Consider the following 27,920-nt stretch of genomic DNA (forward strand, 5'->3'; position numbering starts at 1 on the left):
TTTTCAATGATGATCATTTAGATTCATATATGCCTGTGAATCTCTTATTTGTGTGACATATCTGTGCAGTGTGCTCTGTGAGCAGGATTAGATTGTATTTAAAGTGCAAGTAATATAAACTTGAATCCTCAAAATTAGTTGCTTGCTTAACCCTTTCAGATCTGCGCTATAGCCCAATGACGACTACAGCGCAGATCTGCTTTGCCAGGAGGCTGTCAATAGACGTCCTTCTTGACTCTCCCATTTTGGATATGGAGGGACATTCGTTCCATTTTTTATGCGATTTTGTCGCTTAGCATTTTTCCTGTGAATACGAACAGCTGGTGTCCGGACCTTCTGTGTATCTTTGTTGGAAGGGGGGTTTTTTGTTTATTTGTTTTTGTTGCGTTGGTTACAGTATGTGTCGTCTTGTCTTTCTATGTGTTCAATACATCTAATTCCTTCTGGGTTATCTCTCCTATGGATAGAACCCAGGAAATATGATGTGTGAAGTTGTTTGCACTTTTCATGTTTGTTAAAATTTGTGAGGCTTTGCCTCTAGTGACATTAGCGTATTTAATACATTTTGTACTTTTTTGGAACCAATTTGATTCAGACTTCCTGATGCAAAAGTAGCTACTTTTTGAATCCGGGTAGGAATACTTGGTTTTGTCTTATATGCAAGTCCTTGCATACAGTACTGATGTATGAACACTGGATCTTTCTGGCATAAAGTTCCTGCACAGCAAAACACGATGGCCCACGTGTATTGCCCATGTATTTGCACGTACACACGTAAAATACTGACAAGTAATGCAGATTTGGTTTTTTTGGGGGTTTTTTACTAATCTAAATGCAATGCTAGTGCTGAAATGTATGCATCTGAATGCTTAAAACACTGCTGTGTGTTCACATCACAGGCATACAGATACAAATATTTATGTATACCTCCAGCCAAAACCTTTTTATATTGCTGCCTGTGTTGCCTTTTTTTATTTTTTCCTTCCACCCTTTCGGTTTTAACCATTGGCAAAAGAACAGAAATCAAATATTGCTCTTAAAAGGAACCTGGGCTAGCAGTAAAAATCTAACAAATGTCCCAATCTTTGCCCAGTCTGACTAAGCCCCCACCTCACACCCCTGAAGACAGGTAAGTATAAGATTTTGGTGGGGGGTGAACATAAAGCCTAATAATATAAAACAATGATAAAGCTGAGTTCTGAGAATTCCCCTTCAGCCCTTACCACCACCATGGCCACATTCTGCTCCCCAACCCCCTATCTATATAATTGCTAGCACTGAAAAGGAGGAGGGTCTTTTTGGGTATCCCCACTGCTGTTTGGGTGACAGCTTTGAGGTCCTTCTTTGAGGGACAACACAAAGAGCTTACCGGCCAGTGAGGGCAAAGACTGACACAATGTATTTTATTAGAACTGTTTAAAGGAAACAGAAATTCATAGGGAATATTGTTCCTTAAAGCGGAACGTCACCCAAAAGGGTAAGTTCCACTTGTTTGTATCCTCCCCCCCTCTACTGCCTTATTTGGCACTTTTTGAGGGGGAGTGGTTACCTATTTTTCACAGGTACCCACTCTCGCTTCTAGATCAGATCACTGCAGCAATCCTCTCGCAGCTTTCCAGGACACACAAAGGTACCATAAAACTGCGGGACCATTCACAAACCTCAGTGCTGCTCGCACATGCGCAGTAGAAAACTAGCCATGAAGCTTGAAGGCTTCACTACCGGTTTCTTTAACCAAAGATGCCGGCGCCTGCACCCAAAGGCAATTGAAGAATCCCTGGACAGGTAGGTAAATGTCCTTATAATAAAAGTCAGCAGCTACAGTATTTGTAGCTGCTGATGTTTAATTCTTTGGAGGGACACTGGAGCTCCTCTTTAAATGAGCAAGAAACATTTAATTCTATCATGCAAAAAAAATGTGTAGGTACTATGATACATCCATTGTAACTGAATGTATCTTAGTACCTACACAGTTCTTCACTAGTTTTATCACAGTTTCATCACTAGTTGTAGTTATTCGATTTTGATCTCTGCCATGAATGACTATAATATTAGGTGTAATGTAGCACTTTAATTGCAATTAATAGAATGTATACTTTTTTTATTTTCAAACCACGTTAAAGTATTAAACTTGTATTTATTTTTATGCTATTTTATATTAACTTTCCTGAAAAAAAAAAAAAAAAGTTGTTCATTAGTATATGGAATTATGTACTGAGTGATTTATTTTAATGCAATAAAGTTACAGATGCGGATGACAGAGTAAAACATCTTGAAAAGGAGGCTGATCGATTACTGGATAAATTAAAACCTATCAAGGAGCTTCAGGAAAACCTGGGTAAAAATATCTCGCAGATCAAAGAGCTGATAAATCAAGCCCGCAGGCAAGCCAATTCTGTAAGTCAATTATGCTATATTCTAAAGTAATGAGGTGTACTAATTCACTACATAAATAAATTGCAAATTGGCAACTACAGTACATGCATCACTTTGCTTAATATGGGTGTAGATAAACAGTCTTGCTTGGATTATTTTTTAGCTAATGGAGTGAGGCAAGTCATACAGAAATTGTTAAAAATAGAAAGCATTAGCTAGACGTAGATTTCACAAACCTAATCAGTTAATATATTTAATTTACTTTACTAATTATGACCACTATGTCATTGGATCAGAGGCTATTCATTTAAATTCTAAATAATTTGTCAATAGAACTTTAAGTTCCATTGGGCACCAAATCAACTAGTTCTACTGTTTAGGGTACTGAAAGAGAAACAATATGCTCATAAATAAAGCCCATACTTATTAAAGAGGGCCTACGATTAGTTTAAAAAAAAAATTAAAAGTCCAGGATTACAACGCTGTCTTCACCCGGGCTGGTTCTTCACTGGTCTTTGGATTCCTGGCACTGCCATCTTGACTGTAGGAGCCGTCTGTGAATTCCTGCTATTTCTCAGCCGGCTCCTCACTGCACTGCACTTTGGAAGTGAAAGTGGGAGTGGGTACCTGTCAAAAAAAGTTACCTGCTTCAAGAAAACAAAAGTCCCCCAAAAAGGTAGAATGAAGGGGGAGGAGAAGGCGAATGAGCAGAACTTTCACTTTAAAGTGGAGTTCCGCTTTAAACATTCATGTGCAGGTAAATGCATAGAGCAATATGATTTAGGATAAGAGTATCTATTCTAGTATATTCATCTAGGATAAGGGTCTGACATAGATGAATAGATAGAATCCCATTTTTTTGTTCACAAACACACAGTGACCAGGAGCTGGTATTTTGAAGGCAATTTAAACATATTTTTTCTTTGTGCTGCTGCAAGGTTGTATACATTCCACAATGTGCCACTTCATAGGAATGGTCAGGGCATCCCCCAGACATTTTATTTTACTAAAATCATTGCTCCCAGTCAAATTAAAGTTTTACCACTTTTTTTGCTTTGGTACATGCTACCAATGGCAGTGCCCAATCCCTCATGCCATTTGTTTGACAATCCCTTGACTATTAGGCTACAAAATGGCCAGACCTATTTTTTAATATTTGTCTCACATTGACTTCAATAGGGTTCAGATTCAGCACCCAAGCTTTAGTCGTGTTTTCCGAACCCTGCAAGAAGCAAACCCAGGCTTGTTCGGCTCATCAGTACCAGCAATAGATCAATATAGCAGTGATATATTGCTGCAGGATGATGCTGGATAGACCATCAATTTGTGACATCACCACACTCAGCATGTAAACACAGTGCAGAAGCATTGTGATCTGCTACAAGCATTCCTATCGAGCACCATGTAACAAGATCTGAAGCCCAATTGCTAATAGTTTCAACTCCTAGACTTAGTGCTGGATGCCAGCTGTCACTGACAGACATCAGTTCAAGCCTCGATCCTGCATAGGACCCACAGGAACCACTTAGTCCGGGTACTATTTTGAAATGGGCTGGGATGAATAGCCACTATCCTAGTGCCATTTTAAAATGGAATCTGTCATTAAACTGGTTACATTTGTTACAGTATATGTGACAATAACATCTTCATCTGCATGACCTGGCATTAAAATAGTTGGTGTACTATCTACACATATTATGGAATCAATTAACTATTTAGGTAATATAAGTATGGTTAAACCAAGACTTTAGGCTGTGTTAGATTGCATTCTTCTGATATATCTAAATGACCAAGGAACAGGACATGATGCAATAAAGCTTCTATGAATAGTGTAAGTACTGCAAAGCACAAAGCTAATACTGTCTGAGTGTAAGTATGAAAACATTTTATTAAACTTTACAGTATCTGTAATATTTACAGTGTTCTGCCCATTTCACTGAAGGATCTTCATGCCCTGGAGATAAAGGTGTTAATAATTATTTTATTATATAATGAATCATAAATGTATCATGAAATAAATTATTCAAAATAATTTTTTATCTCAAGGGCACTTTACTGTGTCAAAAGTAATGGACGCTCATTTCTCATGGTCTATAATGTCATCAGTCCTTGTAAATTATATTATTTCCAGTTATTTATATCCTCTCCTCTCTCAGCCCACATGCTGGCTGCAAATATGTCTAGAAGATATTCTCCCCCCCTTCCATTTAAAATGTATTTCATATTATAATATATTGTAATTCTGACCAACTGCAACTATATGCCCCTTGCATATAATATAACTTATTTTATTTTTTTATGTCAAGCAAGCCAATTAATTTTCACCTATGAAGTAATATGTACTGTATTCCCATCTCCTATCACATTTATTAAATGCAATCAGTAACACACCCTCATTAACAATCTTTAGCATGCAATTTATCATTTAGAACTCCACTATTGTTAAAGAATTCATGTGAAAGATATAGTTGATATTTTTTTGTAATTTAACTGTTTGCCAACCAGCCGCTGCAGTTGTACTGCGGCAACATGGCTCGGCTGTTCAAATCGCCATCATGTTACGTCGCTTCCAATTTTGGCCACTAGGGGCACGCGCGCGCTGCCGGTGTTGCTTGCGCGCACACCCTACTCGCCCACGGAGCCGATGGAGGGCCCGGTGGTCGCAATCACAGCCAGGCTCCCACGATCGCTTGGTGCACACCGAGAACTGAGATCTGTGTGTGTAAACACAGTTTCCGGTTCTCTGAGGGGAGAAAAGACAGATTGTCTGTTCATACAGAGTATAAACAGCAATCTGTCATCTCCCCTACACAGTCCCATCCCCCCTTCAGTTAGAACACACACTAGGGAACATAATTAAGCCCTTGATTGCCCCCTAGTGTTAACCCCTTCCCTACCAGTGACATTTTTACAGTAATGAATGCATTTTTATAACACTGTTTGCTGTATAAATGCCAATGGTCCCAAAAATGTGTCAAAATTGTCTGATGTGTCTGCCATAATGTCACAGTCCTGATAAAAATCGCAGATCACCACCATTACTAGTAAAAAAAAAATTAATAATAAAAATGTAGAAGAATACATATCGGCCTAAACTGAGGAAAAAAATTATAGGTTAGAGAATCCGCGCTTTGGACAGTAAAAAGGGCTGCTGCCTTTCCCTAATTAGTCCCCCGAGGGGTCTAATTGGTAAATATAATAGATAATTTGGGAAAGAATTGGCGCTGCCCTATTTCACATTACTTAATTAATTATGGGTGTAGAATCCATATAACACAAGCTGTATCTCAGTGAGGTATATAAGTAAAAACTAAAAAACTTAGAAGACTAATTAATGAAGCCAACTGTGCAACTGATTGTGATCTAAAAAGGAAGAAAAGTTGCCATATGTGTAAAAAATCCCAAAGGATAAATAAAACTCCTTAAATACTCCTTAAATAGTCATTAGTGTATTAAACCAGTGAAATTAAGTGCCTTGTATGTTCACAGTTATGTGGATACATGTGTAAAAGTTGTGAGTAAATTTGTAAAATGTAAAAGATATTAACCCCAGAGTTCTAAAGTTTTGTGATAGTATGGCGCCCCCTAAGGGACCAATGCCATTTTCAGTGAAACAGGTATAATAGATATTAAGTGTCGATACCAAAGCAAGTATATAACTCCCAGAAATATTCATTAAAATGTCAGTATCTTGACCTCTGTGCTACTATATAGTGAGATTACAGTGAGTTTCAAATACCATAAAATCAGACATAAATCATCCAGCCTTGTATATGCATCAGCAGATATTGGTAAGGCTCTAAAACATAATGATATAAATAAAAAACAGAGAGTCTCTGTGGCCAGACAGAATGAGGAGCAAAGTTCAATAAATATGCAGATCTTAAATCTCAGGAACAGTAAGCAGTGACTTCTGTGCTCATTTCAGATGGTGACTTGAAGTGCTCGCCCCCCGTGTTCCCCCACTCACCAGAAACAATCCCCCCCACAGGGGTACCGAGCGACAGATTGGGTGGCTTGGGGTGGTTAATTTTGATCAGATCCTGCTTTCGTTCCTCTGCTCTGTAGGATCCCTCCAGTGATTTAGAATTTCAGCCGTGCGTTCCAAGAACTGGGCTCCTCCACTACTTCCCACCATCAATCTGTTTTATTCTTCATTGCTTTCAATTCTTCGTAGATCGATATCGCTCGAATAAAAGAAAGAACATACCTCATTGCGCAAATAAATAAACTAAAACCGACATGTGGGTAATAAAACACAATTGCACTCACACATGCCCCGCAATAAGATTGCATTTAAGAAGGTCAGTTGCATATGCAACAGTTCGAGAGCAAAATTACATTTCTAAAGGAAAAAAAAGTACTAGCGCTAGTGTCGGCTATTAATGAATTGTCGGTCCCGACAATACACATAAAAGTCATTGAAAGTCATTGAAAAAAAAAAATGCGTGGGGGTCCCCCAAAATTCCATTACCAGGCCCTTCAGGTCTGGTATGGATATTAAGGGGAACTCCGTGCCAAAATGAAAAAAAATGGCATGGGGTTCCTCATTGTACCCCTACCATTTCACAAAAAGAAAGTGTCAAAATGTTAAAAAAACCACAGGAGATGGCTTGGGACAAGTCCTTTATTAAAAATTAAAAAATAAAAAATAAAAGATATTTCAGCGATGTAATCTAATAAATCCATGCTCCTACACCAGTGATGTAATCCAATTCTCAATCTCCAGTGATGGATGATCTCCAGCGACTCCAGTGAGGAACACGCACAGGATCCTGCCGCCACATGAGGCACCCAGCCAATGACGCGGCGCTAGCTTGACAGCTCTCATGTAGCTGAGGGAGGGGCCACCCGTCACATGACCCCGCCCCCTCTGACAAGGGGAAATGCTGGGGTTTCCCAGCGACGTGTACAGGTGACCCCTCCCCCATTGATGCAACGCAGGATTCCCGTTGAGGGCATGTGGCCTGGTATGGTTCAGGGGGGCGCTCTCTTGTCCCTCCGTCTTTTCCTGCAGCCTGCCAGGTTGCGTGCTTGGATAAGGGTCTGGTGTGGATTTTTGGGGGAACCCCACACCATTTTTTTTTTAAGTTTTGGCACGGAGTTCCCCTTAAAATCCATACCAGACCCTTCAGGTCTGGTACGGATTTTTGGGGGGAACCCACGCCATTTTTTTTTAAATTTGGGCGCAGAGTTCCCCTTAATATCCATACCAGACCTGAATGGCCTGGTAATGGAATTTTGGGGGACCCCCACGCATTTTTATTTTTTTTATTTTTCAATGACTTGTATATGTATTGTCGGGACGACAATTTATTAATAGCCAGCACTAGCACTAGCACTTTTAAATAACTTTTTTTTCCTTTAGAAATGTAATTTTGCTCTCAGACTGTTATAAACACAGGAAACATGAGCTACTTTACAGGCATACTATAGACACCCCCAGGTACGAAATTTAAAGGAATATTTCACTTTTATTGTTTCACTTTAAGCATTATTAAAATCACTGCTCCTGAAAAAACTTTTTTTTTTTGCATTGATACATGTCCCCTGGGGCAGGACCCAGGTCCCCAAACACTTTTTATGACAATAACTTGCATATTAATCTTTAAAATTAGCACTTTAGATTTCTCCCATAGAATTTTAAATGGTGTTCTGCGGCTTTTCGAATTTGCCGCGAACACCCCAAATTGTTCGCTGTGCGGCGAACAGCCAATGATCAAGTCGAATTCATGTTCGACTAGAACAGATAGCCCATCCCTACTTAGTACATACAATAGATTACAAGCACCCCCTTTTCTCCTTTTCTCCCCTCAACATTTGCACAATTATTTCAAACTTGTTTTATATATATACTGTAAATACATATTTATTTTTTAAATAGCTAAACTTTTTTATTTTGTTTTATACTAAATGACAGTGCCGACAAAGCCATCACCACTACTTCTTCTAGCATTATTTAAAGGAGAAGTATGGAAAATAAAAAAAAAACAAACAAACATACATAACCACCTCCATGCTGCAGTATCAGTCTGACTGTCAGTCCCCACTCTCTGCTCTGCCTCCAGCGCTCACTGGAGTGCCAGCTTGGAGAGGGGGCAGGAGCTGCATGCTGAGAGGTTGAGCCAGCTGCTGATCAGGCATCTGGGTGGATCCCGACAATATGATTACTGGTATATATATTTTTTCAGGTATTATATAGTTCTGAATACATCCTTTTAAAAGCTACGAACTTTCCCCCGGCCAAAATTTTCAAGTCCTGCTTTTTCACTTCTGCCACTCAACCCTCCATGTACAATCACTGAATTTAAATTGGTGGGGGGGGGGGATGAAACCCATGCTGAAAAGTTACTTCCCAAACACCATGCTTCTGCCCACAGTGCTTAAGCAAAGGTGTCATACAATCCTTCTAGTGAGATTCTGGGAACACTAAATCTCACAAAAAGATGATCTTGCATGTTTCTAGTGTCTTAAAGTGATATTTGACATATTTAGCATTAACAGTGTAGCAATTGCCCTGAAGTAGTCTCCCTTACCAGTTTAAAAGCTGCCTTCCCTATTTCCTGTCCCAGTGGTACATTGACAAACTCAGGCTCCAGTCTAGGGGTCTTTTTACTATTCATTGCAGGTCTCAGATAAAATGCAGGGAGGAGGGTTTGGAGTGCCAGTAGTCCAAGTGATATATGTGCTTTAAGCAGCAGCCTCAAAAGAATACTAGTAGACTGGGGACAGCCAAGTAAAGCTGTGACACTACAAGAGCTGTCACAGTATGTAGCTCCACATAGCATCTAACCTTCACTTAGTAATTCAATACCTGGAACCGCAGATGGTAGGTCCCACTCACAATCTTCAGATGGCAGCTTCTTCCCAGCTACCCTGCAACATTCTTTCATGAGGGTCTCCTTCTCCAGCACAGCTTCAACAGGTAACTTTCCTCAGTATCCCAGCACATAGCATCTGCTAAGGCCTAGTATTAGCTTCTCTGAAACACACATGCCTCTGCCCAGCAGAAACCCCAGGGGAGAGAGAGAGCATGATTAGTTTCTCCAAAATATTTATCCCCAACCATATCCTCTGGGCCAGCTTCCCAGAGATTATCTGAGAAAGGTAAATATTTCTAACTCTATAGGATGACCCTCCCATGCTCTGCTGGTACATTCTTCCAACAACAGACAGGAGTAATCAGCCATCAGGTTTTGGGAAAACTTGCAGAATCCTGAAAGAGAGATTGCAGCTCAGCTGGCTAGAGCTCAGCTATTACACCAAATTTAGCAAGCCAAGGCCAGGGACACTACACTAACTACACTAGCACTATGGCATAAGGATTATAATATATATATATCTTGTAAAGTTTGGGGGATATAGCTCCACAGGACCATGTGCAAAGCCGTGTAACTTAACCACTTCAGCCCCGAGAGGTTTTAACCACTTCCTGACCAGGCCATTTTTTGCGACACAACACTGCGTCGCTTTAACCGACAGTTGTGCAGTCATGCATCGCTGTACCCAATTAAAACTGATGTCCTTTTTTCCCACAAATAGAGCTTTCTTTTGGTGGTATTTGATCACCTCTGCGGTTTTTATTTTTAGCACTATAAAGCAAAAAATGTCTGACAATTTTGAAAAAAAACAATATTTTTTACTTTTTGCTATAATACATATCAAAAAAAAATGTAAAAAAACGAATTTCTTTATCAGTTTAGGTCAATATGTATTCTGCTACATATTTTTGGTAAAAAAAATACCAATAAGAGTATATTGATTGGTTTGAGCAAAATTTATAGCGTTTACAAAATAGGGGAATGATTTAGGGACCTTTAAAGTTAAATTTTTGTTATTGTTTTTACTGGTAATGGTGGTGATCTGCGATTTTTAGCTCGATTGCGGCATTAAGGTGGACAAATCTGACACTTTTTTGGGACCAGGGACACCAATACAGTGATCAGTGCTAAAAACAATGCACTGATCCCTGTATAAATGACACCGGCATGGAAGGAGTTAACTACAGGGGTAATCAAGGGGTTAAATGTATTCCCTGGGAGGTGTTTCTAACTGTGGGGGGAGTGGATTCACTGGAGGAAAACAAAGATTGTGATTCAGCTTAGCTTCTCTTTTCCTCCCTGACAGAGCAGCGCTGTGCTTTGTTTATATCGGCACACTGCTGCTCGGTATCTCTTCTGAATGATCTGCGGGTCGCGGCGGCCATTACGGTGCGCAGTCATGTTGGAACAGAAAGGGGCCATCCCCAAACTGTTCCAACAAAGTTGGGAGCATGAAATTGTCCAAAAAGTCTTGGTATTCTGACACCTTAATGCCGCGTACACACGGTCGGACTTTTCGTCTACAAAAGTCCGACAGCCTGTCCGACAGACTTCCGGCGGACTTTCGGCGGACTTGCAGCAGACTTTCTAACGAACGGACTTGCCTACACACGACCACACAAAAGTCCGACGGATTCGTACGTGATGACGTACACCGGACTAAAATAAGGAAGTTCATAGCCAGTAGCCAATAGCTGCCCTAGCATGGGTTTTTGTCCGTCGGACTAGCACACAGACGAGCGGATTTCGGGGTCCGTCGTAGTTACGACGTAAAGATTTGAAGCATGTTTCAAATCTAAAGTCCGTCGGATTTGAGGCTGAAAAAGTCTGCTGAAAGTCCGGAGAAGCCCACACACGATCGGATTACCAGCCAGCTTTAGTCCGTCGGCGTCCGATGGACTTTTGTAGACGAAAAGTCCGACCGTGTGTACGCGGCATAAGAGTTTCCTTCATTGGAACTAAAGGGCCAAGCCCAACCCCTGAAAAAAAACCCACACCATAATACCCCCTCCACTAAATGATTTAGGCCAGTGCACAAAGCAAGGTTCATAAAGACATGGATGAGCGAGTTTGGGGTGGAGGAACTTGACTGGCCTGCACACAGTCCTGACCTCAACTCGATAGAACACCTTTGGGATTAATTCGAGTGGAGACAGATAGTCGAGCCTTCTCTCCAACATCAGTGCCTGACCTCACAAATGCGCTTCTGGAAAAATGGTCAAACATTCCTAAACCTTGTGGACAGCCTTCCCAGAGGAGATGAAGCTGTTATAGCTGCAAAGGGTGGGCCAACTCAATATTGAACCCTACGGAGTAAAGCCTCGTACACAAGATTGGATATTCTGAAGGGAAATGTGTGATGACAGGCTGTTGGCGCAAAATCCGACTGTTTGTACGCTCCATCGGAAATTGTTGGATTTTCCACGGACAAATGATGGATGGCAGGTTTTAAAATTTTCCGCGGACAAATGTCTGTTGTCGGATTTTCCGAGTGTGTGTACACAAGTTCGTCGGACAAAAGTCCAAAGTACAAACACGCATACTTGGAAGCAAGGACGAGCCAGAAGCGGTCGGTCTTGTAAACTAGCGTTCGTAATGGAGAATTAACATTCGTGACGCGGCAAATTATCAAATCTCGAAATGCAGCGCACATTCTCTTATTCTTTAATGGGATAATAATGAAGCTGCTTTGCTGGTGATACTGATGGAGCTATTGCAAACAAATTTTCAAAGGCTTTTTTTTCTAGTGATATCAAGAATAATATTATTATGCTTTTTTTTTTTTTTTTTTTTTTTTTTTGGGCAAGTTACCACAACACCATTATTCCGTAGTTTTTAAGATCAAAGATACAACTATGTTGGTGTCCCTTATCAATTTTACATTGTATTTTTTTAATTGTAACAGCCTACTCCCAAACTGTCATTTGAAGTAAAACACATAGCCAAGTATTATTTTATAATATATATATATATATATATATATATATATATATATATTTTTTTTTTATATATATATATATATATATATATATATATATATATATATATATATATATATATATATATATATATATATATATATATATATAAATAAGTTCTGGTACTACCTTTTACAAATACTTCGAGATTTTAATATGTTGACTAGGGATGAGTCGAACACCCCCCTGTTCGGTTCGCACTAGGCATGTGCATTTCGTTTCGTTCCGAATTCGTTTTTTAACGAATTTCGACAAATTCGTTAATTCGGGAACATCCGAATTAACGAAAACCCGTTTAACAAATTTTTTCCGAATATTCGTAAATTCGATAAAGTTGGACATTCGTAAATTCGGGCATTCGTACATTCGTACATTCGCACATTCGCAATTTACGAATGTACATTCGTACAAACTTAGAATTTACAAATTTCCAAATTTTCTAATTTACAAATGTACGATTTTACGAATGTACAAATGTAAAATGTACGAATGTACGAATGAACGAATGTATGAATGGGCGAATGTTCGAATTTACGAATGTACGAATGCACGAATGAACGCATTTACGAATTTACGAACGAACGAATTTACGAATTGCGATCATAACGAATGACCCAAAAAACAAAAAAAATAATAAACTAATGAAACGAAAACCAAAATGAACGAATTTTTTTGGCTGTGCACATGTCTAGTTCGCACCAGAACTTTTTTTTCAAACACACGAACACCGTTAAAGTCTATGGGACACAAACATGAATAATCAAAAGTGCTAATTTTAAAGGCTTATATTCAAGTTATTGTCATAAAAAGTGTTTGGGGACCTGGGTCCTGCCCCAGGGGACAAGGATCAATGCAAAAAAAAAGTTTTAAAAATGGCCGTTTTTTCGGGAGCAGTGATTTTAATAATGCTTAAAGTGAAATAATAAAAGTGTAATATCCCTTTAAATTTCGTACCTGGGGGTGTCTATAGTATGCCTGTAAAGGGGCGCATGTTTCCCGTGTTTAGAACAGTCTGACAGCAAAATGACATTTCAAAGGAAAAAAAGTAATTTAAAACTATTTGCGGCTATTAATGAATTGCCGGTCCGACAATACACATAAAAGTTCATTGATAAAAACGACATGGAAATTCCCCACAGGGGAACCCCAAACCAAAATTTAAAAAAAAATGACGTGGGGGTCCCCCTAAATTCCATACCAGGCCCCTCAGGTCTGGTATGGATTTTAAGGGGAACCCCGCGCGAAATTTTTTTAAAAAATGGCGTGGGGTCCCCCTAAAAATCCATACCAGACCCTTATCTAAGCACGCAACCTGGCAGGCCACAGGAAAAGAGGGGGGACGAGAGAGCGCCCCCCCCCTCCTGAACCGTACCAGGCCACATGCCCTCAACATTGGGAGGGTGCTTTGGGGTAGCCTCCCAAAACACCTTGTCCCCATGTTGATGAGGACAAGGGCCTCATCCCCACAACCCTGGCCGGTGGTTGTGGGGGTCTGCGGGCGGGGGGCTTATCGTAATCTGAAAGCCACCTTTAACAAGGAGACCCCCAGATCCCGGCCCTCCCCGCTGTGTGAAATGGTAAGGGGGTACAAAAGTACTGCTACCATTTCACAAAAAACTGTCAAAACTGTTAAAAATGACAAGAGACAGTTTTTGACAATTCCTTTATTTAAATGCTTCTGCTTTCTTCTTTCTTCTATCTTCCTTCGGTTTCTTCCTCCATCTTCTTCTGGTTCTTCTGGTTCTTCCTCTGGTTTTCTCGTCCGGCATCTTCCTCCACGGCGTCGGCGTCTTCTTCCCTTCTTCTCCTCGGGCCGCTCCGCATCCATGATGGCATGGAGGGAGGCTCCCACTGTGTGACGCTTCTCCTCTTCTGACGGTTCTTAAATAACAGGGGGCGGGGCCACCCGGTGACCCCGCCCCCCTCTGACGCAAAGTGACTTGACGGGACTTCCCTGTGGCATCATGGGGAATGCCACAGGGAAGTCCCGTCAAGGCCCCGTGCGCCAGAGGGAGCGGGGTCACCGGGTGGCCCCACCCTCCATTATTTAAGAACCGTCAGAAGAGGAGAAACGTCACACAGCAGGAGCCTCCCTCCATGCCATCATGGATGCGGAGTGGCCCGGAGAAGAAGGGAAGAAGACGCCGACGCCGCGGAGGAAGGTGCCGTATCAGAACACCGGAGGAAGAACCAGAAGAACCAGAAGAAGATGGAGGAAGAAACTGAAGGAAGATAGAAGAAAGAAGAAGCATTTAAATAAAGGAATTGACAGAAACTGTCTCTTGTCATTTTTAACATTTCTTGACAGTTTTTTTGTGAAATGGTAGGGGTACTTTTGTACCCCCTTACCATTTCACACAGGGGGCAGGGTCGGGACATGGGAGTCTCCATGTTAAAGGGGGCTTCCAGATTCCGATAAGCCCCCTGCCCACAGACCCCCACAACCACCGGCCATGGTTGTGGGGATGAGGCCCTTGTCCTCATCAACATGGGGACAAGGTGTTTTGGGGGGCTACCCCAAAGCACCCTCCCAATGTTGAGGGCATGTGGCCTGGTACAGTTCAGGAGGGGGGGCGCTCTCTCGTCCCCCCCTCTTTTCCTGTGGCCTGCCAGGTTGCGTGCTCGGATAAGGGTCTGGTATGGATTTTTGGGGGGCCCCACACCGTTCTTTTTGTTAATTTTGGCGCGGGGTTCCCCTTAAAATCCATACCAGACCTGAAGGGTTTTGGTATAGATTTTGAGGGGGACCCCACGCCATTTTTTTTTTTTTTTGGCCGGGGTTCCCCTTAATATCCATACCAGACCTGAAGGGCCTGGTATGAAATTTAGGGGGACCCCCCACGTCATTTTTTTTTAAAATTTTGGTTCGGGGTTCCTCTGTGGGGAATTCCCATGCCATTTTTATCAGTGAATTTCTATGTGTATTGTCGGACCGGCAATTCATTAGTAGCCGCGAGTTGTTTAAATGACTTTTTTTCCTTTGAAATGTCATTTTGCTGTCAGACTGTTCTAAACATGGCAAACATGCGCCCCTTTACAGGCATACTATAGACACCCCCTGGTATGAAATTTAAAGGGATATTACACTTTTATTGTTTCACTTTAAGCATTATTAAAATCACTGCTCCCGAAAAAACGTCCGTTTTTAAAACTTTTTTTTGCATTGATCCATGTCCTCTGGGGCAGGACTCGGGTCCCCAAACACTTTTTATGACAATACCATGAATATAAGCCTTTAAAATGAGCACTTTTGATTTCTCCCATAGACTTTTAAAGGGTGTTCCGCGGCATTCGAATTTGCCACGAACACGCCAAATTGTTCGCTGTTCGGCGAACTTGTGAACAGCCGATGTTAGAGTCAAGCATGAGTTCAACTCGAACTCGAAACTCATCCCTAATGTTGACAGACAATCTGCTACTGTTGGGAAGGATGATCCAGTACATGAATCTCAAGTGACCTGTGTAGCTGTGTAGGATTTAGTGTAAGAGAGTAGTGATGAACTGATGGTACCTGCATTCGGTTTGGTGTGGGTTCACTGAACTGAAGTTCGGGTGCTGAATCCAATCCCCACTGAAGTCAAAGGGTAGCAAATGTTAAAAACAGTAATAACCATTTTCTTAGCTAATAGGCAAGGGGTTGTCAAACAAGTGGCATAGGAGAGTCCTGCAGAGTATGTCAATTCTGTTTTGCAGGAAAAAGTGATTTTAATAATGCCTAAAGAAAAAAATTAAAAACGCAAATATTCTTTAAATAATATACCTGGGGAATGGAAGCGTCTGCTGGGCAATTACCGTATGTGCTTCACTTCTTGCTGGTTAGCATTTGCCAATATGAAGTTTTTTACAATCTCCTCCATGTTATTCAACAATAGCTGCCTTTCTTTTTAAGGCACTGTCTGCATTCCACACCAAGTTGTAGAAGGGGAAGACTTAACAGGTATTAGCAGCAGTAAACCATGCACAAAACAGGGATACCTGAGAACAGTCCAAGCAGGTTTGCCCTGCAGCACAACAACATATAATGTTTCAGTGCAGGTGGGCAAGTCCATAGCCAAATTATTTAAACTCAAGTCAGTAGATGACTAACAGTGTGCCTCCTTAATGGGTTCCCCAAAACAAACAAGCAGCATGACAGGCCCAACCGGGACAGGGGCTTTTGGAGGAGCCTTTAGGGTAGCCTCTTGCCTACTGACTACTGACCCTGGCATTTGAGGGAGCTACAAGCATTTAGGAAGATGTCCTGTTATATAATGCAAGAGGACATTATTACATTATTATATTTAACAGTCAAGGAAGATGTATGTGAAAAGAAAGCTGGTTAATGAGATTTGGACAGCCATAGGTCTTCTTGAATACTGGTGCTGAACTGTCTGGGTGGACAATGACCTGAGTCACCTAGGCTTGTCTAGGTGACAAGTTGTTAATAAGTTCATATTAGATCACTGTCAGCTTTTAGTTGCTAGATGTGGATTAGCATACTGTTTATGTTGGCTGTTCCTTGGATGTGCTAATTGCTTAGGATAACGTGATCAGGCCCTTACCTGATCTTGTGTGCTATATACTCTCTGTGAGTTTACAATAAAGAGAGTTCCAGTTTGCACCTAAGCTGATGTTGTCTAGTCTTTCGGTGCTCAGCTTTAATACTTGGTCCCTGGTTCCAGACTGGAGGAAGCAGTATACTGACGGAAGCACCCAAGCTGGGTGCTGGACAGTACGTCACACATCACTTGTATAATTTTTAAGTATTCTGTCAGCATTTGGCCTTTTCACCCAGCTACAGGCTTCAACGCCTTAGAAAGGTAATGTCAGGGTGAATCAGCTAAAGGAGACACGTAGCTACACAAGGGAACTGAGACAAAACAATGTATTTATCCTTTAAGTGATATTTATTTACACTGAACACACAGCAAACCATGAACGCAGCAAACCACAAACATGAACAACCCCAACAGACAAACAAGAACCAAACCCCCAATGCACGATAACCAGAATAACTAATAAACCTAACTACTAATGAAATACAAATATATACAATATACAGCTAAGGTACAGGGAATGCAGAGATGCGAGGTAGAGGAGATCAAGGCTGGGAACTTTAACAGGAGCAAGGCAGGTGGGCAAGAGCAAGGCAGAGAAGTGCAGGCTGGATCAAGCAGTCAGGGAAGAATTAAGGGGAAGGGGATAAAGGGATGGGCAAGCAATTCACTAGTAAGCGGTCAGTATTGTGGGTGACAAAATCCGATCATTCACCTAAGATGGTGTTGTTGCTGTAACCATTGAGCATATAATGAAACAAAAAAGGGGTGGGGGGGTTGCCCAGTAGAGAAAGGCTGGGCAAGAAAAGGGGTTACTATTAGCAACAAAAATTGATCAAAATCAGTTGTATCAAAAAAGTATCAAATTTATTGATTAAAATGTAATCATATCATCTTTAAGTTAATCGAACAATTAATTTAAGTACATTGATGTATTCCATAAAAACAATTAATCACAGTGTGGTATTAAACAAGTAACCACATGTCGATGTTGACAAACAAGACAACACACACAAAAAATACAAGACAACGCTGAACACAGTCCGGACGCTTTGTGATGGTCAGTGATCCAGTATCTAGTTCAATTAGGGCAAAAATATTATCCCAAAAGGTTCATAATAGATCACTTAATTTTCAGAATTCTGGTGATAACTGGCACTGATTAAAACAAAAATTGAAAGGAGACAGGATAGATAGGAGAGGTGGTGAGAGGGGAGACTATGGGGTAGGGGTACCAAGCCAATATCAAAAAATTGTTTACATGCAGGTACTCTTAGTGAGTATGCAGTATTCAAAAATGCAGATCTTGGCATTTTGAATGCTTTCAAGTGCAAAGGAGGGATTTGGGGTCTTTCAGACCCCTGATCCCTCCATAAAGAGTACCCGTCATGTGCCTATTGCTGTAACAGAGATGTTTACATTCCTTGTGACAGCAATAAAAGTGATCAAAGCAACAGTGGAAAAATAAAAAAAAGATAAATTATAAAAATAAAATTTTAAAGTGCCCCTGTCCCCCTGTGCTAGCACGCAAAGGTGAACGTTTGCGTCGGTCCCGAAAGCACGCAAACTGCTATCATCCCACACATGTAAGGTACATCAGATCATGGGCAGTAATTCTAGTACTAGGCCTTCTCTGTACATCTAAAGTGAATAACCTGTAAAGGCTTTTAAAGCATCGCCTATAGATATATAGTGCACAATTGTAAAGCGTGACATGTTTAGTATCTATTTGGCGTGACCTCTTCTTTTATATTTTTTTTTCATTAAAATTTTAAGTGCATTTTTTACTTTTTGTTTACATGTGAAAATCTGCTTTTTTTTTGCAAGAAAATTAGTCAGAATCCCCAAACATATATATATATATATATATATATATATATATATATATATATATATATATATATATATATATATATTTATGGGTGGGGCCCTATGTCCGATATGGACATAGATAACATTTGTAGTTAACATAAAACTTACCATCGGAAATAGACCTGGAAGTGTGGACTTACCATATGAAATGGACCTGAAAGTGTGCCTTGGTCTGCTGGTCGGTATGCCAGAATAAGGGGGCATACCCTAGTTTAAGAAATGATTATTCTGTAGAGAGAAATTAATGAAATTAATGAATGAAATGAATGCCTTGAAATGGGGATGGGAGGGTGGGTATCGCGCACAGGAAACCGACAAGCACCACAGGTGAGCGGGCTGCTTAAATACCCCCCGGGCTCCTCCCATAAATTCAGGCCACCATACTGGCCTTCCTACTTATGGGTGGAGCCCTATGTCCGATATGGACATAGATAACATTTGTAGTTAACATAAAACTTACCATCGGAAATAGACCTGGAAGTGTGGACTTACCATATGAAATGGACCTGAAAGTGTGCCTTGGTCTGCTGGTCGGTATGCCAGAATAAGGGGGCAAAAACATTCAGGTAGGGGTGAGGTTTTATGAGTTCTGGCTTTATTTATTTAAGCAAGTTTGGTGAATGCTTGTGCCGTTTCCACCTAAGGAGTGGGGACGTACCGGGCGAGGTAGGCAGAGTTTCACCTGCTAGGTCTCTTGATGACGTGGTCTGGGACCCATGCCGACATGCTGCCAAGGCTGCCCCAATACTAAAGAGTGACTGGAGTGCTGACTGGGGTCGAGGTTTGTGCAGCGTAGAAGAACCCCAGGTGTTTGATGAACTGGCAGGCACTCGAGGGTTGGCCGAAAGGTAATAGGGGACTAGAGTTTGAGTGTTCCGGTAGGAGTGACAGTAGGCGGTCGAGTATGGTTACTGGCCACCGGACGTTGTTTACTTTATGGAGATGGATGTCTATCCTGTAGCTTGATTGCTGGGTTTTGGACACTGCAGGGTGGAGGATGAAATGGTGTTGGCAGCGAGCCAACTACACAGAACTTGGCCTGCGGGATTGCTGCGGGTGAACTCGCTGGGCTGCCAGAACCCGTGATAGGCCAAGTAAATGGCTGCTTGTATGGCCAAACTGGGGAGAAGGCCCAATAGCGTACTGGTTAATATAGTAGACATGTCCCAGAAGATGGCAGCCTGGAACGAACATGCCGTGGACATTAAACTGGTGTTGCCAAGATAATTACACCAGCGTGCGCAGGAAGGACATCACAGAGCGATGCGGACCTGGCTTCATTAAGAGGCTCGCCTCGGACCGGATGTTGGTGGCAAAGCCACGGCCTGTCCTGTCCAGTTAAGACCCTGTAGTTAAGCGGTTGCCATGACTGGGTGTAACTTGAAGAGGGAGGAAGTCCGGGTAAACCCGGGGTTTTAGGAGTGTCTCTGGGGGCCATGTACTTGTAACCGATGATGGCCAAAAATTGCCGCGATGCCTGTGGTGGCTGTGGCATCTGTCGCTACCTGGGGTGACAAGGGCGACGTAGGTGATAAGACCCTAGAGTTAAGGTATAATCGTTGATACACCGATCCACGTAGTACGGGACCTTCCGACATTGATAGGTCCACATTCTTAGGAAAGACTGCAGCTACTTGTTAGTACACACCCGTGTATGGGTGAAGTCTTGGGGAACTAACCTGATACGGGTCAGTTTGTCAAGGGGGAGGCTGGCCTGCGTGGTATTCGTTAACTCGGAGGAGGTTATTGTAGACCTCGGTTCCGGATTATTGAGTTTTTTGAGACTACAAGCTGAAGGACATAATGGTATTACCAGCGAGTCAAGTTGTGTCTACGTAGTACCTGGCTGCCTGTGCCAGTGAAGTGAATTGTTAGGCCGTAGAAAACCACAGAGGGCCAGGTAGATGGCTGCTTGTATGGCTAGACTGGGGAATGTCTGAGGTTTTGACATGTCCCTGAGGATGGCAGTTGTGATGGGCAAGCGTTTGCCGTTTAGCTATGGGCTGATGCTTCTGGACGCCACGTAGAAAGGATCCTACTGTATGAGCCGTAAACACGGATGACTCTCTGGGGTCCTGTGAGGGCAAGAAATGCTGGATGTTGGCTAGGTATAGCCTGATGATGTTATGAGGAGCCAGCTGTGTGTGGCAATACGATACCTGGTGCGGGGATGGAACCTGAACTCAACTGACCTAAGCGAGAAATGACACAGAAATTGATGAGTGGCTCGTATGAAATGCCACTGGAGACAAGTGGCTGATTAAGTGCCACAGAAGAATGATGTATGACTGATTGTGTGCCACTGGAAATGTGTACTGATTGCAAGAAGTCATGCTAAGATGCGAGCCCTGCAATGATTGCAAGAGTTGTGCTTAAATACGTGTTTGCAACAATTGCCAGGGAGTTTGTGTCAATGGTGATGTGTTTGCCGTGACTGCGGGAAGTCCGTATTACTGCATGTGCTTGCACGGGCTGCAAGGAGTTATACTTGGATGCGTGTCTGCAACGATTATAAAGTTGTGTTTGGATGCATGCTTGCCATGATTGCAAGAAATTATGCTTGGTTGTGTCCCTGCAACATTTTGCAAGAAGTTGTGACTGGATGCGTGCTTGCAATGATTGCAAGAAGTTATGCTTGGATGCATGCTTGCAACGTTTGCAAGAAGTTGTGCTAAGATGCGTGTCTTGTAATAATTGTAAGATTCGTGCTTGAATGTGTGCTTGCAACGACTGCAAGGGGGTTTCTGTCGGTGAAGATGTGTTTGTAGTGACTGTGAAAAGTTCGTATTGCTGCATGTGCTTGCAAGACTGCAAGAGTTTAAGCTTGGATGCGTACTCGCAACGACTGCAAGAAGTTATGCTTGAATGCATGCCTGCAACGTTTGCAAGAAGTTTTATGATTGGATGCGTGTTTGAAATGATTGCGAGAATTTGTGCTTGGATGTGTGCTTGCAACGATTGCAAGACGTTCTGTTTGGATGCGTACTTGCAACGATTGCAAGAAGTCATGATGGGATGTGTGCTTGCAACAATAGCAAGAAGTTATGTTTCGATGTGTGCTTGCAATGAAATGCAAGAAGTTGTGTTTGGATGCGTATTTGCGACGATTGCAAAAAGTTAAACTTGGATGTGCTGTGACTATGAGGGGGTATAGCAGCGAGGCGAAGGTTTCAACGAATGAATCGGGACCATGACTGAGCTTCGAAGGAAGACGGGGGTGGCCCACCTTTTTTTTTTTTTTTTTTGACTGACCTAGAGGAAATGACAGATGAGAACCGGTGGAGGGTTTGACTACCTGGTTTGAAAGGTAAATTGTAACATGTTTAAGCGACAGGTGCATGGCATTAAATAAATGAGTGAACTGTTTGTGCCATGACAGAGGCATGAATTGGTGTGCCATGACTGCGCCAATGAGGCCGCGCCAACTGGGGCTTGCCAGGATGAATCGATGTCTGACGGATGCCCTGAACTTGAATCGGGGCGCGGTATGCGACAACAAAATAAATGAAATGTTTGCCTTAGAGTGAAATGAATGAAAAACGTTTCGCCATGACAGAGGCACGAATCGGTCGTGCCGCAGCTGCAACTGACAGCGACTCTGGAGCATGTACTGAAATGAGGCAAAAGAAACGCTGGTGCATGCCGGATTACATTGGTGCATCACGGATGCGACTGGATTTGAATTGGAGTGTGGTATGTAACCGTGAAATGTTTGCCCTGGCAATTGGTTATGCCGCAACTGATAGCTAACCAAGTTCTGATGCAGGTGTTGGCTGAGGTCCAAGCGTTTTATTTATACTACTTTATTTATATATGTATATATATATATATATATATATATATATATATATATATATATATACATATATGTTTTTTGGTTTTTTTTGTATATATATATATATATACATATATATATATTTTTTTTTTCGACTGCGACAAATGACGAGTCGGACTATGGAGTACGAATGAAATGAGGCCAAGACAACTGGGGCGCGCCGGGACGAATCGGTGCATCTTGGATGCTACTGGATTCGAATCGGGGTGCGGTACATGACAGTGAGATGAGTGAAATGATGAAATGAATGAAATGATTTGTCATGGTAGAGGCACGTGCCATGACAGAGGCACGAGTCGATCATGTCGCGATTGCAACTGACAACGACCTGACTCTGGAGCATGTACTGAAATGTGGCCGAAAATACCTGGGGCACGCCGGGACGAATCGTTGCATCATGGATGCGACTGGATTCGAATCGAAGCGTGATTCGTGACAGTTGAAATGATTCCCATGACAGAGGCACGAATCGTTGAGCCGCAAACTACGACTGACAATGAACCGGACTCTGGAGCATGTCCAGAAATGAGGCCGGGCCCTGGGGCACGCCGTAACGAATCGGTGCATCGAAGATGTGACTGGATTCGAACCGGAGCGTGGTAAGTGCAGGTGTAACATTTGTTGCCATGACAGAGGCGCGAATCGATCATGCCGCTATAGCGACTGACTGCGAATTGGACTCTGGAGCATGTACTGAAATGTGGCCAATACCTGGGGCGCGCCGAGACGAATCGGTGCATTTCCATGCGACTGAATTCGTAACGGAGCGTGATATGTGGCATGATAACCATGACAGAGGTACGAATCGGTGAGTCGAAAGCGACTGATAATGACGTGACTCAGGAGCATGTACTGAAATGAGGCCGTAACTACTGGGGCACACCAGAGCGAATCGGTGCATCTTTAGATGCGACTAGATTCGAATCGGAGCGCAGTACGTGACTGAAATGAAAGAAATGATTCGAAATGGTTTGAAATGTTAGAAATGTATTTAGAAATGTTCAAAAATGAGAAAATTATTGGTATCGAACTGACGTGGTTCGATAAGGATTGCGAATCGCTATGGCTGTCTACTGACACATGTTTAACAACTTAGACATGCCTGAAATGAAGCGACGCCTGCGTCGCGGTGGTTTCTCAGATAACGCGAAATGGTAACATAACGATAGTACGAGTGATATACATTGCGGTACGTTCGTGAAATTTGCGAGTGATTCGTAAGTTTGATATCACGGTTTAGTGACATGATATCTATAATGCGTAAAAACAAAAGTCCGACGGGACCCTACCTGCGACAGCCAAGCCAGACGCGTGGTCCGAACGTCCGACTCGGTAAACGCGGGCTTCGAAACTCTCGAGCAGAGAAATTGCGAGTGCGGGAACTTGCACGATAAGAACTGCGGACGCTGGTATACGAATAGTCGGCCTAGTGACGTATATCGCGCACAGGAAACCGACAAGCACCACAGGTGAGCGGGCTGCTTAAATACCCCCCGGGCTCCTCCCATAAATTCAGGCCACCATACTGGCCTTCCTACATACATATATATATATATATATATATATATATATATATATATATATATAATCTCATAAAAGTGAGTATACCCTTCACGTTTTTGTAAATATTTTATTATATCTTTTCATGTGACAACACTGAAGAAATTACACTTTGCTACAATATAAAGTAGTGAGTGTACAGCTTTTATAACAGGTTTTGAGAGGCGAGGTTGGGACTTTGAATGAGACGCGAGTCTCCATCCCTATGCATACAGAAAACAGGAAGGTTGGGACTTTGAGTGAGGTGGGTAAATGAGGCCAATGGGTCAGTCACCATCAAAAACAAGCCAATTTATTGATACATAGTAAAATAATGACATAATGATGACCCCAATATGGGTTGACTGTCATATCATATACAGATACACCCTGTTTGATACATTGTGAACATTCATAACAAGCCCCTAAAATTAGGTGCAGAGCGAATGGTATGAAAGGTGAAATGTCCATAAATTGCATAACATCACAAAGTAAATAAATAAATGGAACTTTTGGATTGGTAGACCCAGTAAGAGGGAAGGTGATTGTTGGGTGCATGTCGTAAGCCCGACGCGTTTCGTGTATCAAAACACTCTTCAGGGGCAATAAAGCACCAATATCTAAAAACAAAAGAAAAAAGGGGAGGCTGTTCTAGATGGAGTGTAAAATGCATGATATAAAAGAAAACAAAGTAACTATGCATATGGGGGGGGGCAGAGATGCCACTACCCCAAATGGATACTCACATGCCGATGGGGTATGAACTCCATGAGGTGCACGGTCACAGGGCCACCAACTATGTCAGGTCCGGGAGCTGAGGGAGGAGCTCAGACGAGGGAGGGAGAAGGGCCAAGCACACACAGGAATCCCCAGTGAGAGGTATGTCCATACTGTTGAGGCTGCAGGCTTTTATAACAGTGTAAATTTGCTGTCCCCTCAAAATAACTCAACACACAGCCATTAATGTTGGCCACCGTGTTGCAGCTGTTTCAGGGTCCTAGTAATCGTCTTATAGCCTAGGCCATCAAGCAACAATTCTTTTTTTCCAGATCCTCAGACAGTTCTTTGTCATGAGGTGCCATGTTGAACTTCCAGTGACCAGCATGAAAGAGTGAAAGCGATAACACCAAATTTAACACACTGCTCCCCATTCAAACCTTTTAACATTAACGAGTCACATGACACTGGGAGGGAAAATGGCTAATTGGGCCCAATTTAGACATTTTCACTTAGGGGTGTACTCACTTTTGTTGCCAGCGGTTTAGACATTAATGGCTGTGTGTTGACTTATTTTGAGGGGAAACCAAATTTACACTGTTATACAAGCTGTACACTAACTACTTTACATTGTAGCAAAGTGTAATTTCTTCAGTGTTGTCACATGAAAAGATATAAAAATATATTTATATAAATGTGAGGGGTGTACTCACTTTTATGAGATAATATATATATAAATATATCTATCTATATAGATAGATATATAGATATATATCTATCCAGATATCTATATATAAAATGTTTGGGGGTTCTGTCTAAATTTCTAGAAAAAAAGCAGATTTTCACATGTAAACAAAAAGTGCCAGAAAATGCCTGGTCTTTAGGTGGCTAATGTGCACTACTTCAAACATTAACACATGACAAAATGATAAGAAGAACTGACAAATATGTTAAGAACACAATATACAAACTAGAAACACTGACATTTTTACAACAGATCTATGAAAGCCACCCAAAAAACATTCATATTTTATGCTTTGTGTTTCTTTAGTAAGTCCTTCCCGTAAGCTTTCTTTTAAGGTGTCAGCAAAGCATTTGCAAGAACTACATCAGGGAAAACTAAAAATTTAAACAGGTTTTTGTATTACGATAGATTCCCTTTGATGTCATCTCATGTCTGCCTTACAAAATACAATGTGGATGTCTCGAGACACGGCCTTAAGTCATAGCAGAAAGCAAGCAAGGCACATTTATTAACATAGTCTCTCTGTTGGGTGCCACTTCAAACCACCTTTCAGGCATATGATATGAATATGATTTAAGTGGCATGAAGGAGAAACCCCTAAAAGTATCACAAATTTTTGAAAAAAAATGCTGGAAGTGAACCTCTTTGATCAACATTCTTTCAGCTAAAGGATGTAATTATAAAGGTTCCCCAAGTGTGTGAGTGGCAATTAATTTAATTCTTGTCAAAGTTGTTTTAAATTTTGAAAATAAAGGAAAAAGTATGTCACATTAGTGCCTTACTTTGACATTTACTTTGCTGTGCTTACCATCTTGTTTGCATTTGCAGATCAAAGTTTCAGTGTCTTCAGGAGGGGACTGCATTCGTACCTATAAACCTGATATCAAGAAAGGCAGATATAATACCATTATTCTTAATGTGAAAACAGATACCCCTGATAACCTATTGTTTTACCTTGGAAGCAATAAATTTGTAAGTATACTTTTGTGTACAGACCTTGTCTTTTATCTTTGTATTTGTCTTCTCTGTTATTTATCATCATAATTATGCCACTTGTATTTGATATATGTGCTTTTTCTACTTTTCATGTCGATTTATTTTAGAACATTTTAAAAGTGAAAAAAAATCAAACCTCATAGAAACTAATGAAAAATAAACTGTTGCTTAGGTCAAACCTAAGAGTTTTACAGTAAAAAACTAAAATAGGTCTAAGTTCTAACTTTAGACCCATAGGCGTTGATTTGCTAAAGGGCAATGCAATGCAGTTGCACTTGGAAAGATAATGTTTCCCAGTTCTAAGTGAATGAGGTGAAGCACTGCTGCCTTCCATCATCCAGTCATGCACAAGCAAAAAATTTAGTTTTTTATGTTCATTTCACATAATCAGGTGTTCTTTGCAAGGTGAAGTTTCACGAAATTCACTAAGCTAAATAAAAATTCCCCTGCAGAGTGCAACTTCGCTTGCAAAATGAAGAGTGTACAGTATTTGCCTTTACTAAATCAACCCCGTTATGCCCATTACGTATTGCACGTTGAGGGTCCTACTGTATTGCGTTACCAATATTCCAGTCTTTAATAACAGGTGATACTGGGATGTGGTACCACTGCTGAGCCTGTGAGGCTTGGTGGTTCCCAAGCTGACACCTCCCTTGAGTTGCAAAAGTCCTGTTTTTTGTTTTCGTTTCCCTTGAACATGATTAAGAATGCAAAGTGAACATTGTTCACCATTTTCATTTTTAAAAAAGCTATGTGATCATACCTTTTTTCAAAATGAATGTAATCTTTAGTACAGCATAGCAAAAAGAGAAAACTATTTTTCATAGGCTTTCCTAGCAGAAACAAGCTTGTGTCATATTTTGGAAGGGTGTAGGAACTAAGGATGAGCCAAACACCCCCCCCCCCACCCCCGCCCCCCCGGGTTCGGTTCGCATCAGAACTTGCGAACAGGCAAAAAATTTGGACGAACACACGAACACTGTTAAAGTCTATGGGACACGAACATAAAAAATCAAAAGTGCTCATTTTAAAGGCATATATGCAAGTTATTGTCATAAAAAGGTGTTTGGGGACCTGGGTCCTGCCCCAGGGGGTATCAATGCAAAAAAAAGTTTTAAAAACGGACGTTTTTTCGGGAGCAGTGATTTTAATAATGCTTAAAGTGAAACAATAAAAATGAAATATTCCTCTAAATATCGTGCCTGGGGGTTGTCTATAGTATGCCTGTAAAGTGGAGCAGCTTTCCCGTGTTTAGAACAGTACCACAGCAAATGAAATTTCTTACGGAAAAAAAGTCATTTAAACTGATCGTGGCTGTAATGAATTGTTGGGTCTCGGCAATATAGATAAAACTCATTGAAAAAAACAGCATGGGTTCCTCCCCAGTCCGTTACCAGGCCCATTGGGTCTGGCATGAATATTAAGGGGAACCCCGAACCAAAATGTTTTAAAAAAATTTTGTGGGGGTCCTCCCAAAATCCATACCATGCCCTTCAGGTCTGGTAT

At 41.5% G+C, this 27,920-nt stretch overlaps 1 protein-coding gene across 7 annotated transcripts in view; it reads left to right on the forward strand.

The window, feature by feature from the left end:
- LAMA2 (laminin subunit alpha 2) overlaps positions 1–27,920 on the forward strand; it is a 1,513,089-nt gene that overhangs the window by 1,379,403 nt on the left and 105,766 nt on the right. For all 7 annotated transcript variants that reach the window (XM_073627245.1, XM_073627247.1, XM_073627249.1 and 4 more), the window contains 2 exons: positions 2,243–2,397; positions 26,247–26,390. In XM_073627245.1, coding sequence (XP_073483346.1) covers positions 2,243–2,397; positions 26,247–26,390 — 299 coding nt within the window. The remainder of the gene's footprint in view (positions 1–2,242; positions 2,398–26,246; positions 26,391–27,920) is intronic.

Source organism: Aquarana catesbeiana, linkage group LG04 (genome assembly GCF_042186555.1).
Source record: "Aquarana catesbeiana isolate 2022-GZ linkage group LG04, ASM4218655v1, whole genome shotgun sequence".
Taxonomy (NCBI): Eukaryota; Metazoa; Chordata; class Amphibia; order Anura; family Ranidae; genus Aquarana; species Aquarana catesbeiana.